Source organism: Hemitrygon akajei, chromosome 8, assembly GCF_048418815.1.
Source record: "Hemitrygon akajei chromosome 8, sHemAka1.3, whole genome shotgun sequence".
Taxonomy (NCBI): Eukaryota; Metazoa; Chordata; class Chondrichthyes; order Myliobatiformes; family Dasyatidae; genus Hemitrygon; species Hemitrygon akajei.
The window spans coordinates 20308163-20332909 of record NC_133131.1 but is presented as its reverse complement, the minus strand read 5'-3'; the positions used below and the strand labels follow the sequence as shown (position 1 = coordinate 20332909).

Sequence of the window (24747 nt, the reverse complement as noted above, 5' to 3'; positions counted from 1 at the left end):
GGCATTCCATTTGTCACAGGCCTCCAGTCAGAGAGGCAATCATCTACTACCACTCTCTGGCTTCTCCCACAAAGCCAATTCACTACCTCATCGAGAATCCCAAAGAACTGAATTTTCTTGACCAACCTCCCATGTGAGATCTTGTCAAATGCCTTGCTAAAGGTCCATGTGGGCAACGTTCACTGCCTTGCCGTCATCAACTTTCCTGGTAACTTCCTTGGAAAACTCTTTAAGATTGGTTAGACACATCCTTTCATGCACAGGACCATGCTGACTATCCATAATTAGTCCACCTCTATCCAATTACTCATTTATCCGGTCCCTTAGAATACCTTCCAATAACTGTCCCTCTACTGATGTCGGGCTTTACCAGCCTATAATTTCCCGGTTTATTTTTAGAGCCTTTCTTAAATAATGGTACAATATTAACTATCCTCAGATCCTCCAGTATCTCACTGGTTGCTAAGGATGATATAAATATTTCTGCTCAGGCCCAGCAATTTTTGCACTTGCCTCCCACTGGGTCTGAGGGAGCAGCTTGTCAGGCCCTGTGGTTTTATCCACTCTACACCTCCTCTGTGTAGAGTCCATGAATTTGATGCTGTTTTGCTTTACATCTATATATTCTGCATCCATTTCCTGAGTAAATATAGATGCAAAAATGCATTTAAGATCTCCCCCATCTCTTTTGGCTCCACACATGGGTTACCATTCTGGACATCCAGAGGACCAAGTTTGTCACTTTCAAGTCTTTTGCTCTTGACATATCAGTAGAATCCTTTAGGACTCTCTTTCACCTTGTCTGCTAGGGCAACCTCATGCCTCCTTTTAGCCCTCCTGATTTTTTTTCTTAAGTGTTCTCTCACATTTCTTACACTCCTCAAGTACCTCATTTGTTCCCACCTGCCTATACCTGTTATGCACCTCCTTTTTTTTAGTTAGCCAGGCCTCAATATCTCTTGAAAACTAAGGTTCCCTACACCTGTTGTCTTTAATTTTTATTCTGACTGGAACAAAATACTCTCAACATTTCACTTTTGAAGGCCTCCTACTGACCAAGCACACCTTTGCCAGGAAACAGCCTGTCCCAATCCACACTTGCCAGATCACTTCTGATACCGTTAAAATCGGCCCTTCCTCAATTCAGAATCTCAGGCCGCAGACCAGACCTTTGAAAGTACTGACGTTGTGATCGCTAGATGCAAAATGTTCCCCTACACAAACCTCTGTCATCTGTCCTGTCTCATTCCTTAATGGCAGATCAAGTATCACGCACCCCCTCATTGGGATTTCTACCTACTGATTAAGAAAGCTTTTCTGAGCACATTTGATGAGCTCTATCCCATCTAGTCCTTTTACAGAATGGGAGTCCCAGTCAATATGTGGAAAGTTAAAATCACCTACTATAACAACTTCACGTTTCTTGCAACAGTCTGCGATCTCACCACAAATTTGTTCCCGCAGACTGTTGGGTGGTTTGTAATATAGCCCCATTAATGTGGTCATACCTTTCTCATTCGTTCGTTCCACCAATAATGCCACATTCCACATTCCACATTCTGTTCTGGCACTGATTCCCATCCTCATGCAGCAGAAGCAAACCCTCCCATGAGGATTTTAGATCCTATCCAGTTCAGGTGCAAAGCACCTCCTCTGTACAGGTCCCACCTTCCCTGGAAGAGAGCCAAAGATCAAAACATCTGATGCTGTCCCTCCTGCGGCCACTCCTTAGCCATGTATTAAATTGTATAATCTTCCTAGTTCTGGCCTCACTAGCACATGGCACCTGAGATCACAACCCTGCAGGTCCTGCCCTTTAACTTAGCACCTAATTCCCTGAACTTACTTTGCAGAACCTCATCACTCATCCTACCCATATCATTGGTACCTACATGGACCATGGCCTCTGGCTGCTCGTCCTCCCACTTGAAAATGTTGAGGACGCGATCTGAGATGTCCCAGGCCCTGTCACTCGGGAGGCAACATAACATCCAGGAATCTCATTCTCACCCACAGAACCTCCTTTCTGTTTCCCTAACTAATGAATCCCCTATTACCACAGTTACTTTTTTCTCCCCTTTTCCCTTCTGGATCACTGAGCCAGACTCAGTGCCAGAGACCTGATCGCTGTGACTTTCCTCTGTTAGTCATTCCCCCACCCCCCCAACAGTATCCAGCGTGATATACTATTGTTGAGGGGGATTTCCACAGGGTACTCTGCACCGGCTGTATAACCCCTTTCCCCTTCCTGACTGCCACCCAGTTTCCTGTGTCCTGCATCTTGGTGTAACTACCTCAATATATGTCTTACCTATCACTGCCTCAGCCTCCTGAATGCTCCGGAGTTCGTCCAGTTCCAGCTCCAACTCCTTAACACAGAGTATCAGAAGCTGCAGCTGGATGCACTTCTGGCAATGTAATCATTGGAGACACAGGAGACCCTGGGACCCTGCATTCCCATGTCCTGCAGGAGGAACATTTCGCTATCCTGCCTGACATTCCTGCTGTTCTAACTGAACAAATGTAAAGAAGGAAGAACAGATGGAGAAACACATAGAAGGAGGCTGATAGTTGAAGGGTAGTAACCATTCCTGAACTTACTGGTGTGGAATCTATGGCTCTATACCTCCTACCAAAAGGAAGTAGCAAGAAGAGGGCAAGGCCTGGATGGTTGGCGACTTTGATGATGGCACTGCTTCACTGTGGCCTTGCTCCAAGCTTTGCCTGTGATGTATGTGTTAATTTTTAATTTTTCTCCTGAATGCCAAATAAAAGCTTGGGCTCCACTTTAGATGAAACATTTCATATCTTAATATTTGGCAGTTTTATTGAGTGATGTGTTTTAGAAAACACCACTAGATTTGTTTAGCCTTGGGGAGCAGGTAGCTCTCCGACGTACTGCAAAATGGAGCTTAAGCACAGGAATTTCAGACGTGTCCTTCATCCTCATTTGATTGTAAGGAGGACGCACCTATCCAAGGCATTTCCATTCATGCAACCTGTTAAGTTTGGGCTTGCTTTGATTTTGAATAATATTTAGCTTCTTGCAACAAATGAGATTCTGGAGGAACTCAGCAGTTCAGGCAGCATCTTGTGGAGGGAAATGGACGTCTGACGTTTCAGGCTGAGACCCTTCCTACAGAACCTTTTTTATTGCTTCATATTCCAGCATCTGCAATCTCCTGTCACCATTTAGTCTCTGGTTATTTCTTCCTTAAAATCTATCTGTCGCTGACCTGAAATGCTCAATTCACCTCAGCTCAACAACTCCTTTGGGGACATAGTTCCAGATGTCTCCTGCATTTTATTTAAGTTCTTTCTGTGAGGAACTCAGGAATAACGTCTTTCCGATACAAATCTTGTATGCCCTTTTTCTGGATTTGCTCATCATCTTTATCTGAAGTAATTCAGATTCAGATTAAGCCTCATTTCTCTGGTTCTGTCTCTTCGTACAGATGGACAGCAGTAAGTCACTTTCTACAATTCTGAAAGGATATCACTCACTATTACCCAAACCACATATGTTGCAATTCAGATTCGGACTCATTTACTTATCACATGTACATTGAGGCGTACGGTGAAATGCGCCATTTGCGTACACAACCCATGAAAACTAAGGATGAGCTAGTGGCAGCCCACAAGGATCAGGCAGCCTTCCCAAACAATGGTAGTCTTCTACATAGTTACAACTATCCCTCAACTATGTTTTCTTCTGCAAGAGGTAAAAAAAGACAAACCAATATTTTTTAAAACCTCTGATTTGCATCAACAAACAGAACTCGACATTAATTTAGCTTTAATACAGCCAGACTACAAGATTGATTCTCAAACAAAACACCAGAGGACAGGAAATATTTGGACGAATAAGTAACTCTGGGAAAGAGTAGATTACATGAATCTAGAGGTAGTGATGGATGGGGGTTGGGGAGGGGTTCAGTGCTCAGAGTGTCCAGGTATTGCACCAACGGTGAGCAAAGATAATCAGGGAGATGCGAGGAGAGTGAAATTTCTGGAAGTACTGTAGGGATGAGCAAGGTTAGAGGTGGAGAGAGGTGCGTATCTAGAAGGTTTGAAAACTGGGATAAGAGTGGTAACATTTCAGACATTATTAGGCCAGGACCCACTGTGAGCCAGTACGAACATGAATGATGACTGAAGGCAGATATGTGAGGTAGTCTCTGAGTAACTGAGTTTTGTTGAAAGGTTTTGTATCTGCTGTTTGCAGGAGGGACCGGGTCACTGCCAGATTGAGGGGCCGAAGCCCTGAAACAGAAGGAGTTGGAGCAGGAGGTGAAGCGCCTGAGTGGGGAGCAGCACAGGTACACGCAGAAGGTGGGGGCAGGACTGCTGTGTGCAGCGTTGCCCCTCTGCAGTGCACATTTGGAGTATTGTGAGTAGTTTTGCATCCCTCATCTAAGAAGGATGTGCTGGCAAGGGAGAGGGTCCAGATGATGTTCATGAGAACAATCCCGAGAATAAAAGGGATAATGTATAGGAGAATTTGATGAACATAAGAAATAGAAGTAGGCCACTTGGCCCATCAAGCCTGCTCTGCTTTCAATAAGATCATGACTGATCTAGCAATGGGCTCATCTCCACCTACCTGCCTTTTCTCCATAACCCATAATTCCTCTACTATTCAAAAATCAATCCAGCCTTGTCTTAAATATATTTACTGAGGTAAATATAAATGGCTCTGGGCCTGCACTCACTGGAGTTTAGAAGAATGAGGAGGAGATCTCATTGAACTCTACCAAACCTTTAAAGGCCTGCACAGAGTAGATTCGGAGAGGGTGTTTTCAATAGTGGGTGAGTCTAGGGCCAAAGGGCACAGACTCAGAATAGAGGGACCATCTTTTAGAACAGAGATGAGGGGGGATTTCTTTACCAAGGGACGGTAAATTTGTGGTATTCTTTGCCACAGAAATCTGTGGAGGCCAAGTCATCAAGTAAATGTAAAGTGGAGGTTGATAGGTTCCTGATTAGTAAGGGCATCAAAGATTATGGGGAGAAGGTAGGAGAATGGGGTTGAGAGGGATAATAAATTAGCTATGATGGAATGGTGGAACAGACACAATGGGCCAAATGGCCTAATTCTGCTCCTATGCCTTTATGGTTTCATGTATTATCAGAGGAGATTAATATTGGTTGAGTGCAAAGTAAACCAAGAAATGTTTAAGCTGTAGGTGAGCTTGGTAGTGGGAGAGACAAGAAATGTACAGGTGTGTGAATGGAAACATCACATGGAGGTAATTTGGATATAACAAAGGTGTGGTGAGTTTTGGTGGTTTAAGGATCATTGTCTCACTAACTTGATTCATTGTCTTGAGATCCATAAGACATAGGAGCAGAATTAGGCCATTTGACCCATTGAGACTGTTCCGCCATTCAATTATGTCTCCTCCTCAATCCCAGTTCCCGGCCTTCTCCCTGTTGTCTTTGATGTCCAATCAAGAACCTATCAATCTCTTACTTAAATACACCCAACGACCTGGCCTTCACAGCTGCATGTGGCAACAAATTCCACAAATTCACCACCCTTTGGCTAAAGAAATTCCTCCACATCACTGTTTTGAAAGGGCGCCCCTCTATCCTGAAGCTGTGCCTTCTTTTCCTAGACTCTCCCACCATGGGAAACATTCTTTCCACACGTGAGACTATACCCTCCAGTTTTGGAACCCCCAATCTAAGGAGAGAACCTCTTAGCATCTGCCCAGTCAGTCCCTCTCAGAATCCTGTGTGCTTCAGTAAGATATTAAAACAGAATTCAATTTTATCAGATTTGGTCGAACCCTTTGTGGTTAAAATAACCAAGTGGGGAATGTAATATAAGCTTGTTTAACAATTAGACGGCAATGACTTACATAGTCATTTCCAGGCTTATGTTCTTCAAAAACCACAGGGACTAAAGATTTCATTACACTCACCTCACTCTTTCAGACAAGGTGAATTAAATCAGAGGCTAAAGAAGATGAAATGTCTTTTCTATTTGAGATGGAGATGAAGAGAAATTTCTTCATAGAAGGCTGTGAATCTTTGTAATTGTCTGTTCTACAAATCTATGGAGACAGGAATCACTAAAAATGTTCAAAACTGGGTCTTTTTTGGATTATGTGAGATTGGGCAGGAAAATGTAGGGGTCAAGATCAAATCAGTCATGATCTCTTTGAATGGTAGAGCAGGACTGAGGGATGGAATGGCTATATCTGCTCCTTGTTCTTATGTTCGGAGGAAACTCAGCACCTAAATGGTTAAGTGTGGGATGCTGTGTCAGGCTGAGAAAAGTTGAATGTCCAGTTTGTAAGGATGGTTGGTAGATTTGCTTGTGATATCCAGTAGGGAACATACTTGGATTAAACTTTTAACCTGAGTTCTGTGTATCTGTTGGAACAGATTATTCTATTACATTTCTTTTATTGATTTGGAATAAATTATAAAATACTAGCTAGATATAGTTTTAAGAAATTATTTGCATCTGACATCCATTTTCCTGCTTGCACATCACCTGGGGAGGGACAAAGCAGCACACACAAAATGCTGGAGGAACTCAGCAGGTCTGGTAGCGTCTATGGAAATAAACAGATAGTTAACCTTTTGGGTTGAGACCTTTCTTCAGGTCTGAGAACAAGGTGGAAGATACAAGAATGAAAAGGTGGGGGGGGGTGGTTATGGATACTAGCTGGAAGGTGATAGGTGAAGCCAGGTGAGTGGGAACGGTAAAGGGCTGGAAAAGAAGGAATCTGATAGGAGAAAGAGAAGGAAGAGAAGACCGGGGGAAATAATTGGCAGCTGAGAAGAGGGAAAAGATCAGAGTGGGAAATAGAGGAAGGTGGATGGAGGGGTAAATGTGTGTACTAGAAGGAGAAATTGATGTTCATGCCATCAGGTTGGAGACAGACAGACAGACAGGCAGACAGACAGACAGACATACTTTATTGATCCTGAGGGAAACTGGGTTTCGTCACAGTCGCACCAACCAAGAATAGTGAAGAAATATAGCAATATAAAACCATAAATAATTAAATAATAATAAGTAAGTTATGCCAAGTGGAAATTAGTCCAGGACCAGCCTATTGGCTCAGAGTGTCTGACACTCTGAGGGAGGAGTTGTAAAGTTTGATGGCCACAGGTAGGAATGACTTCCTATGACGTTCGGTGTTGTCTCGGTGAGAATGAGTCTCTGGCTGAATGTACTTTGTGCCTAACCAGTACATTATGGAGTGGATGGGAGTCATTGTCCAAGATGGCATGCAACTTGGACAGCATCCTCTTTTCAGACACCACCATCAGAGAGTCCAGTTCCACCCCCACAACATCACTGGCCTTACAAATGAGTTTGTTGATTCTGTTGGTGTCTGCTACCCTCAGCCTGCTGCCCCAGTACACAACAGCAAACATGATAGCACTGGCCACCTCAGACTTGTAGAACATCCGCAGCATCATCCGGCAGTTGTTAAAGGACCTCAGTCTCCTCAGGAAGTAGAGACAGCTCTGACCCTTCTTGTAGACTGCCTCAGTATTCTTTGACCAGTCCAGTTTATTGTCAATTCGTATCCCCAGGTATTTGTAATCCTCCACCATGTCCACACTGACCCCTTGGATGGAAACAGGGGTCACTGGTGCCTTAGCCCTCCTCAGGTCCACCACCAGCTCCTTAGTCTTTTTCACATTAAGCTGCAGATGATTCTGCTCACACCATGTGTGAGCTGCCCAGATGGAATATAAGGTGTTACTCCTGCACCCTGACGGTGGCCTTATCTTGGCACAAGCAGAGGCCATGGACCAACAGGTCAGAGTGGGAGTGGGAATGGGAATGGGAATGGGAATGGGAATGGGAATGGGAATGGGAATGGGAGTGGGAATGGGAGTGGGAATGGGAATGGGAATGGGAATGGGAATGGGAATGGGAGTGGGAATGGGAATGGGAATGGGAATGGGAGTGGGAGTGGGAGTGGGAGTGGGAGTGGGAGTGGGAGTGGGAATGGGAATGGGAATGGGAATGGGAATGGGAATGGGAGTGGGAATGGGAATGGGAATGGGAATGGGAATGGGAGTGGGAATGGGAATGGGAATGGGAATGGGAATGGGAATGGGAATAATGTTTGGCCACAGGAGGTCCCGCTTGTGGCGGATGCATCAGAGGTGCTCAATGAAGCAGCCCCCTAATTTACGACGGGTCTCACCAAAATAGAGGAGGCTGCAACGGGACCACCGGACACAATAGACGACCCCAGCAGATTCACAGGTGAAGTGTTGCCTCACCTGGAAAGACTGCCTGGAGCCCTGAGTGGAGGTGAGGGAGCAGGTGTAGGGGCTGATGTAGCACTTTGGCTGTTTGCAGGGATAAATGCTGGGAGGGACAAAAGGACAAGTGAATCACAGAGGGAGCTATCCCTGGGTAAAGTAGGAGCGGTAAAAATATGTTTAGTGGTGAGGTCCCTTTGGAGATGGCAGGAGTTGCAAAGGATAATGTGTTAGATGTGAAGACTGATGGATGGTAGATAAGGATTAGAGGGATTCTATCACTATTAAGGTGGTGGGAAGATGGAGTGAGCATGGATATATGGGAAATGGAGTAGATGCAAATGAGGTCAGCATTAATAGTAGAGGGAGGGAATAGAATGCTGCTTGCAAGGATAAGTGCCAGTAAGGATATTATGGGGAGGGACAAATGGAGAAGGAAATCATGGAAGGAGCAATTTCTGCGGAAAGCAAAGAGTGGGGGCGGGGTAAAGATGTGTTTGGTGGTACTGTCCCGTAGAAGATGGTGGAAGTTGTGAAGAATGATGTGTTGGATGTGGAGGCGAGGGCAAGAGGAACTCTATTCCTGTTAAGACGGCAGGAAGATGGGGTGTGCATAAATGTCCAGGAACTGGAGGAGATCTGGGTGAGAGCAACATCAATTGTAGTGGAAGGGAAAACATGTTTTTTGAAGAAGGAGGACATCTCTGATGTCCTGGAAGGGAAAGTCTCATCCTGGGAACAGATGCAGTGCAGACGAATGAACTGAGAAAAATGAAAAGCATTTTACAGTAGGCAGGATGGGAAGAAATAGCTGTAGAGATTGCTAGGGATTTAAAAGGTATCAGCAGACATTTTGTCTCCAGAGATAGAGACAGAGCGAGCCAGAAAAGGGAGATCGAGGTGGCAGAGTTGGAGACAAAAGAATCAAGAAAGGGGAGAGAGGTTGCTGTGATTGAAACCACCATAAACTACCTGCAGGATTACATCAGGAAACGGGGAATATTTTGGAAAATCATCAGAAGTGCGAAATATTCTGCTAATGCACGTGATTGACAATGAAGAGCACACTGGACCACAGGAGGAGCAATTTGGGTTATTTACTGTATGTACAATCCAAAGCTTCAAGATTCAAGTTTATTTATCGTGTGTACATCGAAACGTACAATGAAATTGAATCTGAATTACATCTTCAGGCAAAGATGGTGAGATATTCCAATGTTATCCAATGTCAGCACCTAAGTTATAGGGAAAGGTCAAACAAGTTAGGTCTTTATTCTCTGGAGCATAGAAGGTTGAGGGGGGACTTGATAGAGGTATTTAAAATTATGAGGGGGATAGATAGAGTTGACGTGGATAGGCTTTTTCCATTGAGAGTAGGGGAGATACAAACAAGAGGACATGAGTTGAGAGTTAGGGGGCAAAAGTTTAAGGGTAACACGAGCGGGAATTTCTTTACTCAGAGAGTGGTAGCTGTGTGGAACGAGCTTCCAGTAGAAGTGGTAGAGGCAGGTTCGATATTGTCATTTAAAGTAAAATTGGATAGGTATATGGACAGGAAAGGAATGGAGGGTTATGGGCTGAGTGCGGGCCAGTGGGACTAGGTGAGAGTAAGCATTCGGCATGGACTAGAAGGGCCGAGTTGGCCTGTTTCTGTGCTGTAATCGTTATATGGTTATATGGTTATTTGTGTTAACAACCGATATGCCCACAAGTGTCACTACACGTTCTGGCGCTAGCATAGTATGCCCTCAAGACAGAACTTATCTCCAGGTGGTCCCGACAGGGAAATCGGTGTGATTGGACCCTGGGTGTATGGCGCACATGAGGAGAGGCTTAGGAATGCTGCAAGGTTTTGACCGCAAGTGTCAACAATTCCTTTCCTCCCACAGATGCAGCTCGACCTGCTGAATTCCACCACCAGATTGTTGTTCCAGCTCACAGGAAAGTGGATGCTGTTGTTAACAACCAACATGGCAGAGGTCGGGTCATGCATGGGTCAGCTGAATTATTTTGGGACATCTCCTCACCGATCTCTTTCAGCCACTATGTGACTTGTTATGTGCAGGCGACACAGAGACTCTGTCTCCACAACGGTAAGATGATGCACTTCAGCAGTACAAGCTCTGAATTTTAAACAGCATTTTGTCGGCACACTCTGAGTCAGAGAAGCCTTTGAGATTTACATCTCAGTTTGGAGTTGCTGCAGTCACCTCACGTGTATTATTTTTAAGCGTAGGACATCCAATCAACTTCACTTCCAGAATCTTGACTCCAAGTGTGCAATAGTATGGTCAAATTGAAAAAGAAATATCACAAGATACTAACCTTAAAAACAAGAAATTTCACATAAATTCATCTTGCTCTCTGTTTACCTCTTTTTTGTTTTCCTTCTCCTTTTCTTCCATGGTTCGTCGTCCTCCCCTATTATATTCTTTCTTCTTTGACCCTTTATCTCTTCCACATATCATCTCGCAGATTCTTCCCCTCCCCACCTACCTTGCCCCTCACCTAGTCTTACCTATCACCTGCCAGCTTGTAATCCCTCCCCCACCACTACTCCCACATTGTTCGAGTCAATAAGTCATGGAAAAGTACAGCACAGAACCAGGTTCTTTGGACCATCTTGTCCATGCCAAAGCCATCTAAACTGGAGCAGATCCAAGTATTTTATACAGCTCTTACGAACTTATGAACTCCTGCCTCGGAAGTGACCTAGATCTGCTCCAGTTTGCCTACTAGGGCAGCAGGTTCATAGCAGATGCCATCTCATTGGCACTTCACTCAACCCTGGAAAATCTGGACAGCAAAGGTGCACACAGCAGGATGCTCTTTATCAACTATAGCTCAGTATTCAATACCATCATCCCCTGAACACTAATCAATAAACTCCTGGATCTTGGCCTCAATACCTCCTTGTGCATCTGAATCCTTGATTTCCTCACATGCAGTCCCCAGTCAGTTTGGAATGACAACAGCATCTCCACCACCAACTCCATCAGCACTGGTGCACCACCAGGCTGTCTGCTTAGCCCCCTTGCCCTACTCACTTTACACGTATGACTGTGAGGCTAAGCACAGCTCCAATACCGTTTTTAAATTTACTGATGACACCCTCATTGGCCAAATCAAAGGTGGTGATGAAGCAGCATGTAGGAGGGAGATTGAAGATCTGGCTGAGTTGTGCCACAACAACAACAACCTCTCATTCACTCTAGTAAGACAAAGGAGCTTTAGGAGGAAGAAACCAGAGGTTCATGAGCCAGTCCTCATAGAGGGATCAGAGGTGGAGAGAGCCAGCAACTTTAAATTCCTTGGTGTTATCATTTCATTTCCTGGGTCCAGCACATAAGTGCCATTATGAAGAGAGCATGGTAGCGCTTCTACTTCCTTAGAAGTTTGTGAAGATTCGGCACGTCATCCAAAACTTTGATGAACTTCTATAAATGTGTGGTGGAGAATATACTGACTGCTTGCATCACCACCTAGTATGGAAACATCAAAGCCTTTGAACAGAAATGCCTGCAAAACATAATGGATACAGCCGAGTCCATCACAGATAAAGATCTCCCCACCAAAGAGCACATCTAGACAAAGCGTTGATGCAGGAAAGCAGCATCCATCATCAGTGACCCCCACCGTACTGGTAATGCTCTCTTCTCACTGCTGCCATTCAGAAGTACAGGAACCTCCAGTACAGGACCACACCATCAGGTCCAGGAACAGTTATTACCCCTCAACCATCAGGTTTCTGAACCAGAGGGGATAACCTCACTCAACTTTACTCGCTCCAGCACTGAATTGCTCCCATAACCTGTGGACTCACTTTCAAAGAGTTTTCATCTCATGTTATTGATATTTATTGCTCACTAATTTATAATGATTTTTTTATTTGCACAGTTTGTTGTCTTTTGCACTTTAGTTGTTTGTCCTGTGGGTGCAGTCTTTAATTGGTTCTATTGTGTTTCTTGTATCTACTATGAATGCCTATAAGAAAATGAATCTCAGGTTTGTACATGGTGACATATATGTACTTTGATAATAAATTTACTTTGATGTTGAACCTTGAATAACAATATTTAAAAGATAATTGGACAGGTGTGGAAATAGGAAAGGTTTAGGGGGATGTGCACCAAACAGGAGCAAGTGAGACTAGCTTAAATAAACATCTTCATTGACATAGAAGAGTTGGGCCAAAGGTCCTGTTCTGTCTGTATTACTTTTTCACTCTATAATTCTATCTATTCCTTCTTTGCTACAAGGGACCAGGCTATCCATAGTGGACATTCTGGAGATCTGGGGAGTGTAAAATACAGCCAATTATTTGTTGAGTGCGGGAGAGTGTGGAGTTTGTGCACGGGTGGAAATAATGGGGTAAGGGAGCAAATAGAACCCTTCCATCACCTCCAGCACAGTTGAATTACTTTCATCAGGCCTTTAAATATAAATCCAATAATTCAAAGGTGTTCCCAACGTCTGCCCTTGAAACATTGCTGTCTTTCCTTTCCAAGTGTGTATCGAGGAGCACTGAATATCTGCACTGGGCTGAGAGAGGTTGTCTTCCTTCTACGCGTCTGGCTCTCGGAGCTGAGAGGGCAAAGTGGAAACAAAGCAAGTTCTGACCATGCATTGTGGCTTTTCCAGAGATGCTGTTAGTGGAGTTCTTTCAGCTGCAAAAATGAACAGAAAAAAAATGCAACCAGTGCAGGCGAATGGTTTCGAATGAAACATCACCTGTTTATCTCCCTTCTCAGTTGGTGTTTAAACTGCTGACTTCCTCCAGCACCATACTTTTTGCTCAGATTTCACCATGTGTAGTCTCATAATTTGCTCCCCTCCCCCGTTCTTTCTCCCTAGGCCTCCTGTTCCATGATCCTTTCCCTTCTCCAGCTCTGTATCCCTTTTGCCAATCACCTTTCTAGCTCTCAGCTTCACCCCTCCCCCTCCTGTCTTCTCCTATCATTTTGGATTTCCCCCTCCCCCTCCCACTTTCAAATCTCTTACTATCTTTTCTTTCAGTTAGTCCTGATGAAGGGTCTCAGCCTAAAACGTCGACTGTACTTCTTCCTATAGATGCTGCCTGGCCTGCTGTGTTCCACCAGTGTTTTGTGTGTGTTGTCATAATTTATCATCTGTGTCTTTAAAACAGGGGTTTACAACATGGGGTTCATGGACCCCTCAGATGATGGTATGGGTCCATGGCATAAAAAAGGCTGGGAACCCCTGTTCCAAATTCTGTCAGCAATCTGATAGTCCAGCTCTTTGGGATCCAATACAAGTTGCAGTATGCCTTGCAATTTAACTTCTTGCAGTAGATTCAGATGAGATTATTGCTGCAAGACTGCAACCATTACCTCATCTGTATCTGAAATATGTGGATGTGTGGAAAACGGCTAATAATTGAATCCTGCTTATATAACAGCTAATTATGTATGTGTATCCATGCGGGTTTGTGTGTGTGTGTGAGAGAGAGAGAGAGAGAGAGAGAGAAATGCACATGTACTAACTATACATTAAACGTCTGGAGGGGAAAATACTTTACACAAATATAAAATTGTATTTCAAATTTTATTCAACAGCACCATAAAGATTACACTAAAATCTTAGCTAATTGGCCTCCCATCAGCCAGAAACATTGGTTTTCAAATAATAATTCAACTCAACATATCATGTAAACATCTCAGTTTGAAAACTTACATGTGGAAGTGTGATAATTCATGAAAGATATTACAGAAATTTTGCAAACAATGAATGCACAGTTTTATGACCTGGTTATTTTTTCCCCCACATCTACCAGGCCAAATAAAATAACATTCTTCTAGTAAACAGGTTGTAACTGCAAACACTTCCAGTGAAGAAATGAGACCATGACTGTTGCCATGGTGATGTGCGGCCTACTTGCCAAGCTGTTAGCAGTTTGCTGGAGTTTGCTGATTCATGTCCTTCTAACTCTTCAATGCACTGCATGAAGTGCAGCCCCTACCAAGCACTACACCCCTATACTCTTTGTTAGCTTCTTGAACTTGTGTATGATTTTAGTTGGACATCAGTCTCTCTCAAATGCTTTCACTAGTCTCTGTGGTCCTGCAGATTATCTTGGTTTATCATGAAATAATTTGGCTCAAAACTGGGACAACACTTGAGCCAGCTGTATTGGTTTAGAATTAATTGTCAGCATTTATCTGTTCTACATGTTACGGGATACTTGAGCTATTGGTCATCACTGGTATAACATGGACTACTTATGACTACACTGCTAATAATAACTGGCCAACTGGAAGTCCCAGCGGCTGTGGAGGTAGAGGGCAAGACTCACATGCAGAGTTGTTGAATGTCAGAATTGGCCATTCACTGGCCAATTCTGCAAGAAAAGGGAACCATTTCACTGTGAGCCTAACAATCTCCGTAAAGTACGGCTTATGTCAGCCCATTTAGGAGCAGTCATGGAAAGTACAACATGACAAAATGTTCCCTGCTGTTGAGATCATATAGAGGCAGGAAAGCTGAAGTTATAGGCTGTGATATTTCATGAATCTAACAACAAATCTCTCTGGCACAATCATACTAATAGGATGCTGTTTGAAGATGCAAGTCCAATCAATGGCATTATTCCTGCAGTCCAGAACAACCAGCGACCAAAGAATGAGTTGGGGTGAACGGCTTCACCTCTTTCTCATTGTACAGATTTAGAAATCCCTCAAAATCTGAGAGCTAAAACCTGCATAGAATGAGGGGCTTATCTATTATCATTGGTGAAATAACACAAAGAAATGAAGTCCACCTGTATTTTATACACAGGGTGTTGATAGGTGGATCATAGGATAAAAGGCCCTTTTGACTGATCCTTAGTTCATGCCTCCAGAGAGAATCTTTCTTACAAGTCTGTTTCTTTATAAGAAGCTGAGGAAGCTAGGATTGGGCATGTCTCACTATCCAATGTGAAGAGTTTAGCCATTTGTTGGAGCAGTTGAGTACATACGGAGTTCAATGGATGAAGCCAGATTTTAACATAGAATTATTATAACATAAAGGGAGTTTATTTGATCCATTAAACTCATGTCAAAGAATGATCTATTCTAGACTGTTGAATATACTAACTCTTTCACAGCAACAGTGGAGTCTGCTCCCAATTGTCTTTCAAGCAGATCACTATTACTTGCTTCAATACAAGGTTTTCCCTCATGTCATCCCTGTTTCTTCACTCAATTGAGATAATACATTGGCATAAACAGTTGTCATTATCCACACTTTATGTCAATAAATAACCTCGTCAAGATTTTGACTTACTCTGACTGGGGCAGAACCTTGGATCACAATAAATTTCTCAAAAGACTTGGAGAAATGTGCCATAAATTTTACAGGCAATGGATAATTCTGTGGACTGAAATAGTTATTACAATAACAGGTATAGGGTATTTGATTGCTAAATAGTTGCTATGTATTTATTAATCAGGACCACAGAACCGTATTTGCTTGAAAGAAAAATACTATTTTTTTCTGAAGAAATGATCTGGAGATGAATCATATAGTCAAATATAAAGTCAGATTAGTATTTTACCCATGGTTAGGCTTGGAGGATAATAATTTACACCTCTAAATGTTTGTGTTCACATTCACACACACACACACACACACACACACACACACACACACACACACACACACACACACACACACACACACACACACACACACACACACACACACACACACACACACACACACACACACACACACACACAATTATTTCCATTGTCAATAGTTAGAATTCATTAATAAATGGACCAAGAGCTAAAGGTTTAAAATGGAGCAGGCAGCCTAAGAATATGTATTTTTAAGTTTCTATATTATGTAAAAAATTAACACAATTATTTAAAGATTTATATTATAAATGTATACATAATTTTTATCATCTTTTAATAAATCAATTATATTCAGTCATTGATAAGTTGTCTGTCCCTACATCTCAAATGGAAAAATGTCAAATCTTAATGATCAAAATCAATGCCAAAAATGAAATTAGAGATAATGAACAAATTCTGCCAAGACTAATCATGCTATTCAATGCCTATGTGTTGTAAGGGGTATGTTTGCTTCATATTTTTTAGAGAAGTAAGTAATCATGAGTAAAATTGAGGGGAAAAATTTATTTTTGCTCAAAGCCATAACTGACTGGAAGAATTATTGTTGCTTTAAATTGAGATGGAAATGCTAGAGTGCCATAAATTGAACAGGTAATTGCTTTAAGTTTTCCCCAGTTAATAAATCTCTGCCATGGGGTTTCTGTCTGTAATAGGAAACTCCCCTTCAAACTATCTGCTCCTTACCACAAAGTGACATTTCATTGGCAGTGTGATGCAGGGATTTTACATGTAAAATTGGACAATTGTGCTATAAGACAATTCGATTCATGTTTTAAAATCTGAGCAGATGAGGGAACATGTGGAGAGTGTGACCTTTGATAATAGCCTATTGGTTGATTATGATGTCACCAGTCCTGGGTTGGGTCAACTACCAAGGTTTCATTATCTAGAGGTTATTATGAGCCTAATGAGATATATTTTTTCTTTTCTAAATATGCATTCTTTTTTTTTACTTTTTCTTAATGTCAGCTTCAAAATTTGAAAATCTTATATTTGGAACATTATGTAAAACTGTGAAGAACAGGAAGTATTAATTCCAACTGCCCTTCTCTGAATGTAATGCCAGGTAGCTAACACTGGGATCAAGGCACAGTTGGCTCCATGCCCCCTATATTTGTGCTATAAAAGTTTTTCCAATGAAAGAGTTAAGCAACTCTATGTTACTTTGTTTAAGTATCATTTAAAGGTTAAAAAGTACTTGGAAGTACAATGTATAAAATGAAGTCATGCCTCAAAAATTGTAGGAAAACAGTGGATTCAGACATAAGTGTATTACTTAGCATTCTACGATTCAACTATTATTAATAATTGTGTGGCTCAGGTAATCTTTATCTTGCTCTAAGTTTTAAACTACAGCTAATCCTTTCCTTTTAGAATTTATCTAACTGTTGTGAACTGATCTTCATGCACACACACAAACACACACACACACACACACACACAGAGTTGGATCTGAAAAAATGTGGCAACATGTTTGAATTCCTCATAAGTTCGTTAGAAGCACCTTCTCCAGGTGGAGGATCCAAAATGGGAGGAAATAGGGAAGAAAAGTTAAATTACCAGTTAATAAACAACTAGATTAATTGCCCTACCAGCTGCACTGCGTGGGGGCATTTGAGCCAGATTCCCACTTGGAACTTGGCCTGAGCAGAATGGGTTTTTGTTTAGCATGTAAGCCAGAGCTTTGAAAAATGTAATTGCATTTGTTTTTTTGTAGGAATCTGAAAGAAAAAGCTGGAAACAGAGGAAACACATCAGGGCAACGATGCTTCCATATTTCAAAAATATTGATCAAGAATGTGTTCAATATCTTTGGCCCAGTCCATTCTGAGCAGCAGTACTGTGGTCTGGGTGCATGAGGACTTTGAGAAATACACTCAGGAGGCTCTGTCCTCAAGCATTTCTTAAAGCCTTTGACACCTGGTTGTAAACATCGAGTGTTTTTTAAAAAATAATTTTCGAATGCTTTTTTGCAATTAATATACATTTAAAGCTTTTAAAACTTTGAATAAAATATATTTTTAAATTAATTTTTTGAATGATTAAAAAAATAATGTTAACTAAAATCACCTAAATATTTAAAATATTAAATTTAAGCAGAATATATTTTTAAAGTGACTCCTAACTTGGAGCCTTAGCATTAGCATTGAAGTCAGTGGGGTGCTGTATCTTTTGCCAGGTGTAGCTCAGTGTGAGATGGTTTCCCTGCACTATTGCTGGGGGGGACTGAGCTCCACCATGGGATTTTGTTGTTTTTGTCAGATCCCTGGCATTGGTCAGTGAGGTCTGGCCCAAAGAGTTAATTGGTGGAGGATTCAGGAGTTTCACATTGAAGGGAAATATAAGACTTGAAGTGGGCACATTATAATTCATAACAAAGAATATTGGAAATAGGGAAGTAGCTCCTTTACTTTCCCGCTTTTGGTGTGCTTAAGCCAAATGACCTAGGAAGGAAAATGAGTGACAAAAATCTTCAATTCTCCACACCGTGGCTATGAATTATCATCTCATCAGAATACCACACTTAGAATTGAATACTGTTGGTGCTGGCAGTTGTAAGTATTTCATCTGTTCTTTAACAAGTCAACTCTGTGTTTTCAAATAATTATCTTGGAACTAACCTGGCTAGAATTTAGAATCTTTTTCCACAGTATTAATTTTCTAGCATGTACTTATTTTTATAGATTGTATTCCAGAATATTCAGTGAGATAATCAGAAGTCCTTTACTGTTAGATTGGCAAATCTTAAACAACACTACTCTGAGAAATGGCTCCATCATACATGTTGCAGAAGAGAAAAAGACACAATGTGCAAGAACACCATACCAGTCCAGGCTGAATTGCTCAAGATTTAAACACATGATAGGCATCAGGAGTGTTGCTTTCATATAATCTGTTCCTGTGTCCAAAAAAAAACTTGGGAATTGTATGTGGCTTCATTTGGAATTGTTTAAGTTTGATCAATGTTTGTTGCAGTTTGAAATCCTGAATAAAGCTGGGTTGTAATGAAAATACTCTATACAAGCCTTGCAAACCAAGCTGCCATCCGTTTTCATCTGACAACTACATGCAGAGTGCTTTCAACAGTTGAGTTCATGCCTGCCTTAAGTCTGAGTCAATATTCGATTGGGAGCATTCTTACTTGGAATGCTTTGCTCTACAGCAATGTTCTTGCTTGATTTCAAGAAAATTATGTGTAAAAAAAGAGTTCCTTTGTTCGTGCTTGAGTTTATTTACTTAAAATGAAAAGAATAGTGACTGAAAAAAATTGTGGTAAAGTCTCTCATGAACATGATGTGTCTCCAGTTGTATAAACGAAGGGATGTTGCTGGGTTACACTCTCTTATAAGTTGTTACCCATCAGTTCCCATTGGGTTGGGTGGCAGAGGGGCATATAATTGTTCTGGTAAACATTATTAATTAATTTATGATGCCAGCAATCAGAACAAATCTTCCTCGTCCCTTTAATGAGAATATTATCCCCATGTAATGTTTAAAGGAATCTGCAAGCATGACACACAAAAAAATTACGCAGATGGCAAAAATAATAAATTACTAAGGAAGCTAAATGCCAAATCAGAGGGCCCTCCAACTTTCCTACAACTCACCATAGACCAAAATACCCCATTAATATATTCAACGTTACAGCAGCACAGATGTAAAATAGCACAAACTGATTTCAACTTTGCATCACCTTTCAATATGTACAAATCAAATGTTCAAAACTCTACCGAAAATCATCCATCCATGTAGATATCAATCACACTTTGTCTTTCACTTTGGCAGAGCTGAAATGAATAACTTCACTGGGAAATGGCAGATAGTGACGTAAAACATCAGCCCGAAGCACATTTACAAGAGGGCTCAGTGGCAGCATGAAGTGCGTATGAATTGTAGAGTTTATTTTTGGGCCCTCTGCTGAGGTATTGTCATGCAGGAACTGTACTTAGTGGAATTTAAATCTTTCACTTAAAGAGGTTATTTTAATATTAAAAAAAATTGAATTAGGGAAAACTAATGGTCCCACAACTCACTGATCTTATCCCGGTGAGATTGATAAACCAATTTACTGTGCTCCTGGTGCTGGTCTTAAAGGTCCATGTGAAACATAGAGATCATGTACTAATTTGGGAACAATCCCTTTTTTTTAAATGTGGAAGCACATACATGTAATTAACACAACTCAAAAACATCTATAACCTCTTAATTAATATTCACCTTTATTCTACTGTCTTTTATTTTAAGGTGAAAGTTTGTCATTAAAATTGATCTAATTTTATGGGCAAAATAATTAACCATCTGAAATGATTAAGCCCAAAATATTATAAAATTAAAAATGCCATAATCTTTAGAATTAGAAAATTTCATCATCAGTTCCAACCAGTTTGTTCCTTTACATCACCACGCTGAGTATATAACTTCTCTATTGTCCTTACTAAATTCCTTCATATCCTGTGTTTCAAGGATCTGCCTTAAGTGTAAAAATATTAGGGTAGAAATTCATCTGTTAAGGGGGATGGGATGCATTATAATTCCTTCACTGCAATGGAACTAAATGTGAGGAGGAGTGAGGAATGGGTGGGTGTTCTAGCTGCTTAAGATTAACAAGCAGAGAAATTTCTTCCATCGTTACTGCTAACTGGAATGTTCTTCATTCCCCTCCCCACCCACCTGCTGTCTCCGTGCACACTCCATCTCTGGTGTTCATGGGATAAATGTTCACTTGCTATATATTCAACTTCAGTTGCTGGTGCTTGGTCGTTGCCATAGCATCAGTTGCCTGCTGCATTCCCCTTGTGTTTCTTCACTTCCATTGACTTCAATGGCCAAAGAAACCTTTCTACTCCTACAACAATTAACTGCCCCCTGATGAGATAACAGCATTATAATCTCTACCATTAAGCAGCTCTTACAGCTGGGCCATTTTTTTCCACTGCATAAATTACAAAGATGCTGATGGACAACATATTCAGTGCCCTTGATAAAATTAATGAAATCTTTGGAAGATTAAATCAGTAAAACTTACTGATAAATGATTAACTGTTTATTCTTGGGAGGTAACAATCACTCAATATTACCATGAATGGACCACTATTTGGCTAAACTCTGAATCTTGCAGTCATATTGTATCAACACTAATCTATTTTTCCATAGAGAATTTTTATCATTATCTAATGGATTAAACATTTTATGATGCCTATAATACCAATTGCTAATACGTAGCACATCCTTCATTGCAACTGCAGATAGACTTATTATTCTGATGAATAACACTGCAATGAATATACTTCTGAAAATGATTGCACAATGACAATACAAGCCAGAACTATCCTTCCAGTTTATGGTTCAATGGATTTTTCCATCGATGTAAGATGAGGAACGTGTTTCAGCCCTATAAATATAATTCTATTGATCAGACTGATATTCAAAGATAAACACACAAAAAAATTTGCAGATGCTGGAAATTCAAAGCAATGCACATAAAAGCTAGGTGAGAAGGGGAAAGGGCTGGAGATGAAGGATTCTGATGGCAGATGAGAGTGGACCATAGGAGAAAGAGAAGGAGGAGCACCAGGGGATAGTTAGGTGAGAAAAGGTAAGAGGCCAGTGTGGGGAAAAGAAGAAGAGGGAAAGGGGAGGAAAAATGAAATACCAGAAGGAGAAATTGGTGTTCATGCCATCAGGTTGGAGGCTACTCAGATGGAATATGAGGTGTTGCTCCATCACCATGAGAGTGGCCTCTTCATGGCTCAAGAGGAGGCAATTGACCAACATGTTTCAATGGGAATGGGAATAGGAGTTTAAATAGTTGGCCACTGGGAAATTCCATTTTTGATGGATGGAGTGGTGGTGCTCAAAAAGCGGTCTCCAAATTTACAACGGGTCTCATCGATATAGGGCAGGCCACATCGGGAGCACCAGGTACAATAGACAACCCCAACAGATTCATGGGTGAAGTGTTGCCTCACCAGGATGGAGTGTCTGGGGCCCTGAATGGAGATGGAGGAGGTGAATGGAGATCAGGGAGGGGGTCCATTAGCAGAGATAAGAGGGAGGGATGAATGGGCAAGGGAATCATGGAGGGACTGATCCCTGTGGAAAACGGAGAGTTGGGGGGAGGTAAACGTGTGTTTGGTGCTAGGATCCCTTGAGAGATGGTGGAAATTGATGAGAATGATGTGTTGGAAGCGGAGACTCATGAGGTGGTAGCTTAGAACAAGAATAATTTTATCCCTCTTGAGGTGACAAGAAGATGGGGTGAGCACAAATGAAGGGGAAATGGAGGTGACGCAGGTGAGGGTAGCATTAATGGTGGAGGAAGGGAAACCATTCATAGATGCTATTTGGAATGATTCACAATGATTACATCTTTTAACAGAAGTTTAGATAAGTGCATCGATGGATAAGGTGGATTATGGTGCAGGTTAGGATTGATGGGACTAGACAGACTAATTGTTGCACAGACTTAGATGGGCTGAAGGGTCTGTTCCTGTGCTGTAGTTCTTTATGATTCAAAAACTAGGTACCTTTCTGTCCTTTCTTTCTTCCTTTTCTTGTACATCTTTCATTCTATTCCCTGGCTGTACACCTATCACAGAAATTTCATTAAGATCCACAATTTTCAAATACATTTTCTACTGGGTTTAGTCATATGGTCACTCCAACAAGAAGTGCCAATATCTTTCACAAGGCTCTTTATTGCAACACATACTAATTACTCCCGCTGAATTAACCATTCAAAGAAAGGATGCTGAAAGGAAGACTTGGAAACCATCACATAATCAAGGCATGGCCATCATGAAATAACATTAGGCTGCATTTTCCAATCAGATCTGACTGAAATCTAGTTTATTTTTGTGCTCCACTGATCTTTGTTTTGACACCAAACAGCGAGTTCAAAGTCCTATCATTAAGATTTAGTCCACTTCAAAACCAATAGCTTCTTACAGCTGTTGGATTTTCAACAATGTACTCTGAATGTGAATGTGCTCATGCCAAGTTGGATCTGAGAACTGGTGGCCCTGTGAACTGAAGATTAACCTCCCACTAATGAAAACTGTTGTATGCTCAACTGCTATGTTTTGTTTCTGAAATTGAAGTCAATGTTAATAGCATTAGATCAGATGATCAACAAAAACAGTTCAATTTTTCCATGAATCCAGATAATGTGCATTTCTGCAGTTTATTAATGGACTCTAACATTGCCACCATGAAATCCATAAGGACTATATGATCCAAAAACTAAGTAAGCTATTATCAACTATCGAGGTAAGTAAAGACTATGTAAACATCTGTCACATTTGTACAATAGAACTAAAAATTACATTTCAGGAAAAACCTGATTTTCTGATTCAGAATCTAAAATTGTAGATTGGAAGTATTTTTAATTCAATGGAACTAATTCAAGTTATTCTAAAAATTTAAGCTAAGATTTTTTAAATATTTATTTCCATAGGTATTAATTCACTAAACTCTCCAGACTTAGTAAATTAGTCTCATTGCATTAATTATTGAAAGAAAGAGAAGCTTAAGGAAAAGTTGGCATCAATGGAAATCCTAACCATTGCTTACAGAATCAAAGTATGGCCAACATAATTTGACATTAAGCTGAATTTTCCATTTCAACCTAACTTAAGTCTAGTTTTGGTTTTGTGCTACTCTGATCTATATTTTATGTTAATTATAGTTTGGTCCACGTTGGAATCAACAATTGATTGAAATTGGATTCTCGGCAAGGTACACAGTGCAGTGGTTCTACACTTATGATGACAAACACAGATGCACCATCTTCTACTGCACTGTTGTGATGGCGCTTCCCATTTCCAAGTGTCCTTGCAAGAAATTGTGCTATAATATTCTGTATTTTCTGCAAGATGATCTTCAACTACCTATTTTGCTAGTGATCATTGCTAGCTGCCAAGTGAATCAAGAAGATCTTTAAGCTTTCTTTATGAGCACAGTTAAAATGTGCACCATATGGGTACAAAAACAATTTCCAAACAGTATGCCAATTCCCTGTAGGAATCTCAATTTAGATGGATGAGGATCTACTGATCATTTTCCGATGATAGAAAATTTAGCTGTAAGCATCTGTCAGTCAGCGATTATTCTTGAGTCAAAAGACAGTAGAATAAAGTGTGGGGTGTTCAGGCATATCTTAAAGTTGCATTTTCAACCATTAGTTGTAAAACTGTAAATCAGCCGTGAACTCTGATTTTCACTTGGCACTCCTTTGTGCCCAATAGTAATGCATGGACTTGTGACCTTACATATTGTCTTTTAACTTTGACTTCTTTTAATATTTAAAAAAACTGTTGTGAAAGAAAGAGTAAGGAATAGTGGTGGTACTATTTCTCAGTGAGTGAGAGTTGAATAATGCGTTCCAATTCTTCCTCCTCCTGCTGCTTTCGTTTCTCGACCTCCTCTTGCTCTTTTGTGGAGAGTTCCATGGCGAGTCGCAACTGCTCATCATAGTTGGGGTAGAGTTGATTGCTGGGTATGTGCTGGAGGCTGGGCTGACTCATATGGTTGTGTTGTGGGGTTCTGAAAGATCAATGTACAGAGTTAGAAACATAACTGCCTGGGAGCTTTCTTTTGGAACATCCTACAGTGCATGAGAAAAAAGGTAGACATTTACATATCGAAGAAGATTTTCTCACTTGAAATTTAACAAATCTATTAACCCTTTGCAGAGTGCCACCATGCACAACTGAAATTCAGAAAGAAAATCTAACAAAACACAAATGTAACTATTTCTTCATGTGAATTTTACCCCTCAGTGTTTCAGTAGTACTACGCTATACTTGAAACTAAGGTTTAAGCAGTAATGATTAACTCTCATCCGCACTCTCTTCTTGCACAA

General features: G+C 41.0%; 1 protein-coding gene across 5 annotated transcripts in view; it reads right to left on the bottom strand.

The window, feature by feature from the left end:
* Window positions 1-18589: 18589 nt before the first annotated feature.
* ankrd13b (ankyrin repeat domain 13B) overlaps window positions 18590-24747 on the bottom strand; it is a 483016-nt gene continuing 476858 nt past the window's right edge. For all 5 annotated transcript variants that reach the window (XM_073053400.1, XM_073053398.1, XM_073053399.1 and 2 more), the window contains one exon: window positions 18590-24428. In XM_073053400.1, the coding sequence (XP_072909501.1) occupies window positions 24354-24428 (75 nt within the window). In that variant the 3' untranslated portion in view covers window positions 18590-24353. The remainder of the gene's footprint in view (window positions 24429-24747) is intronic.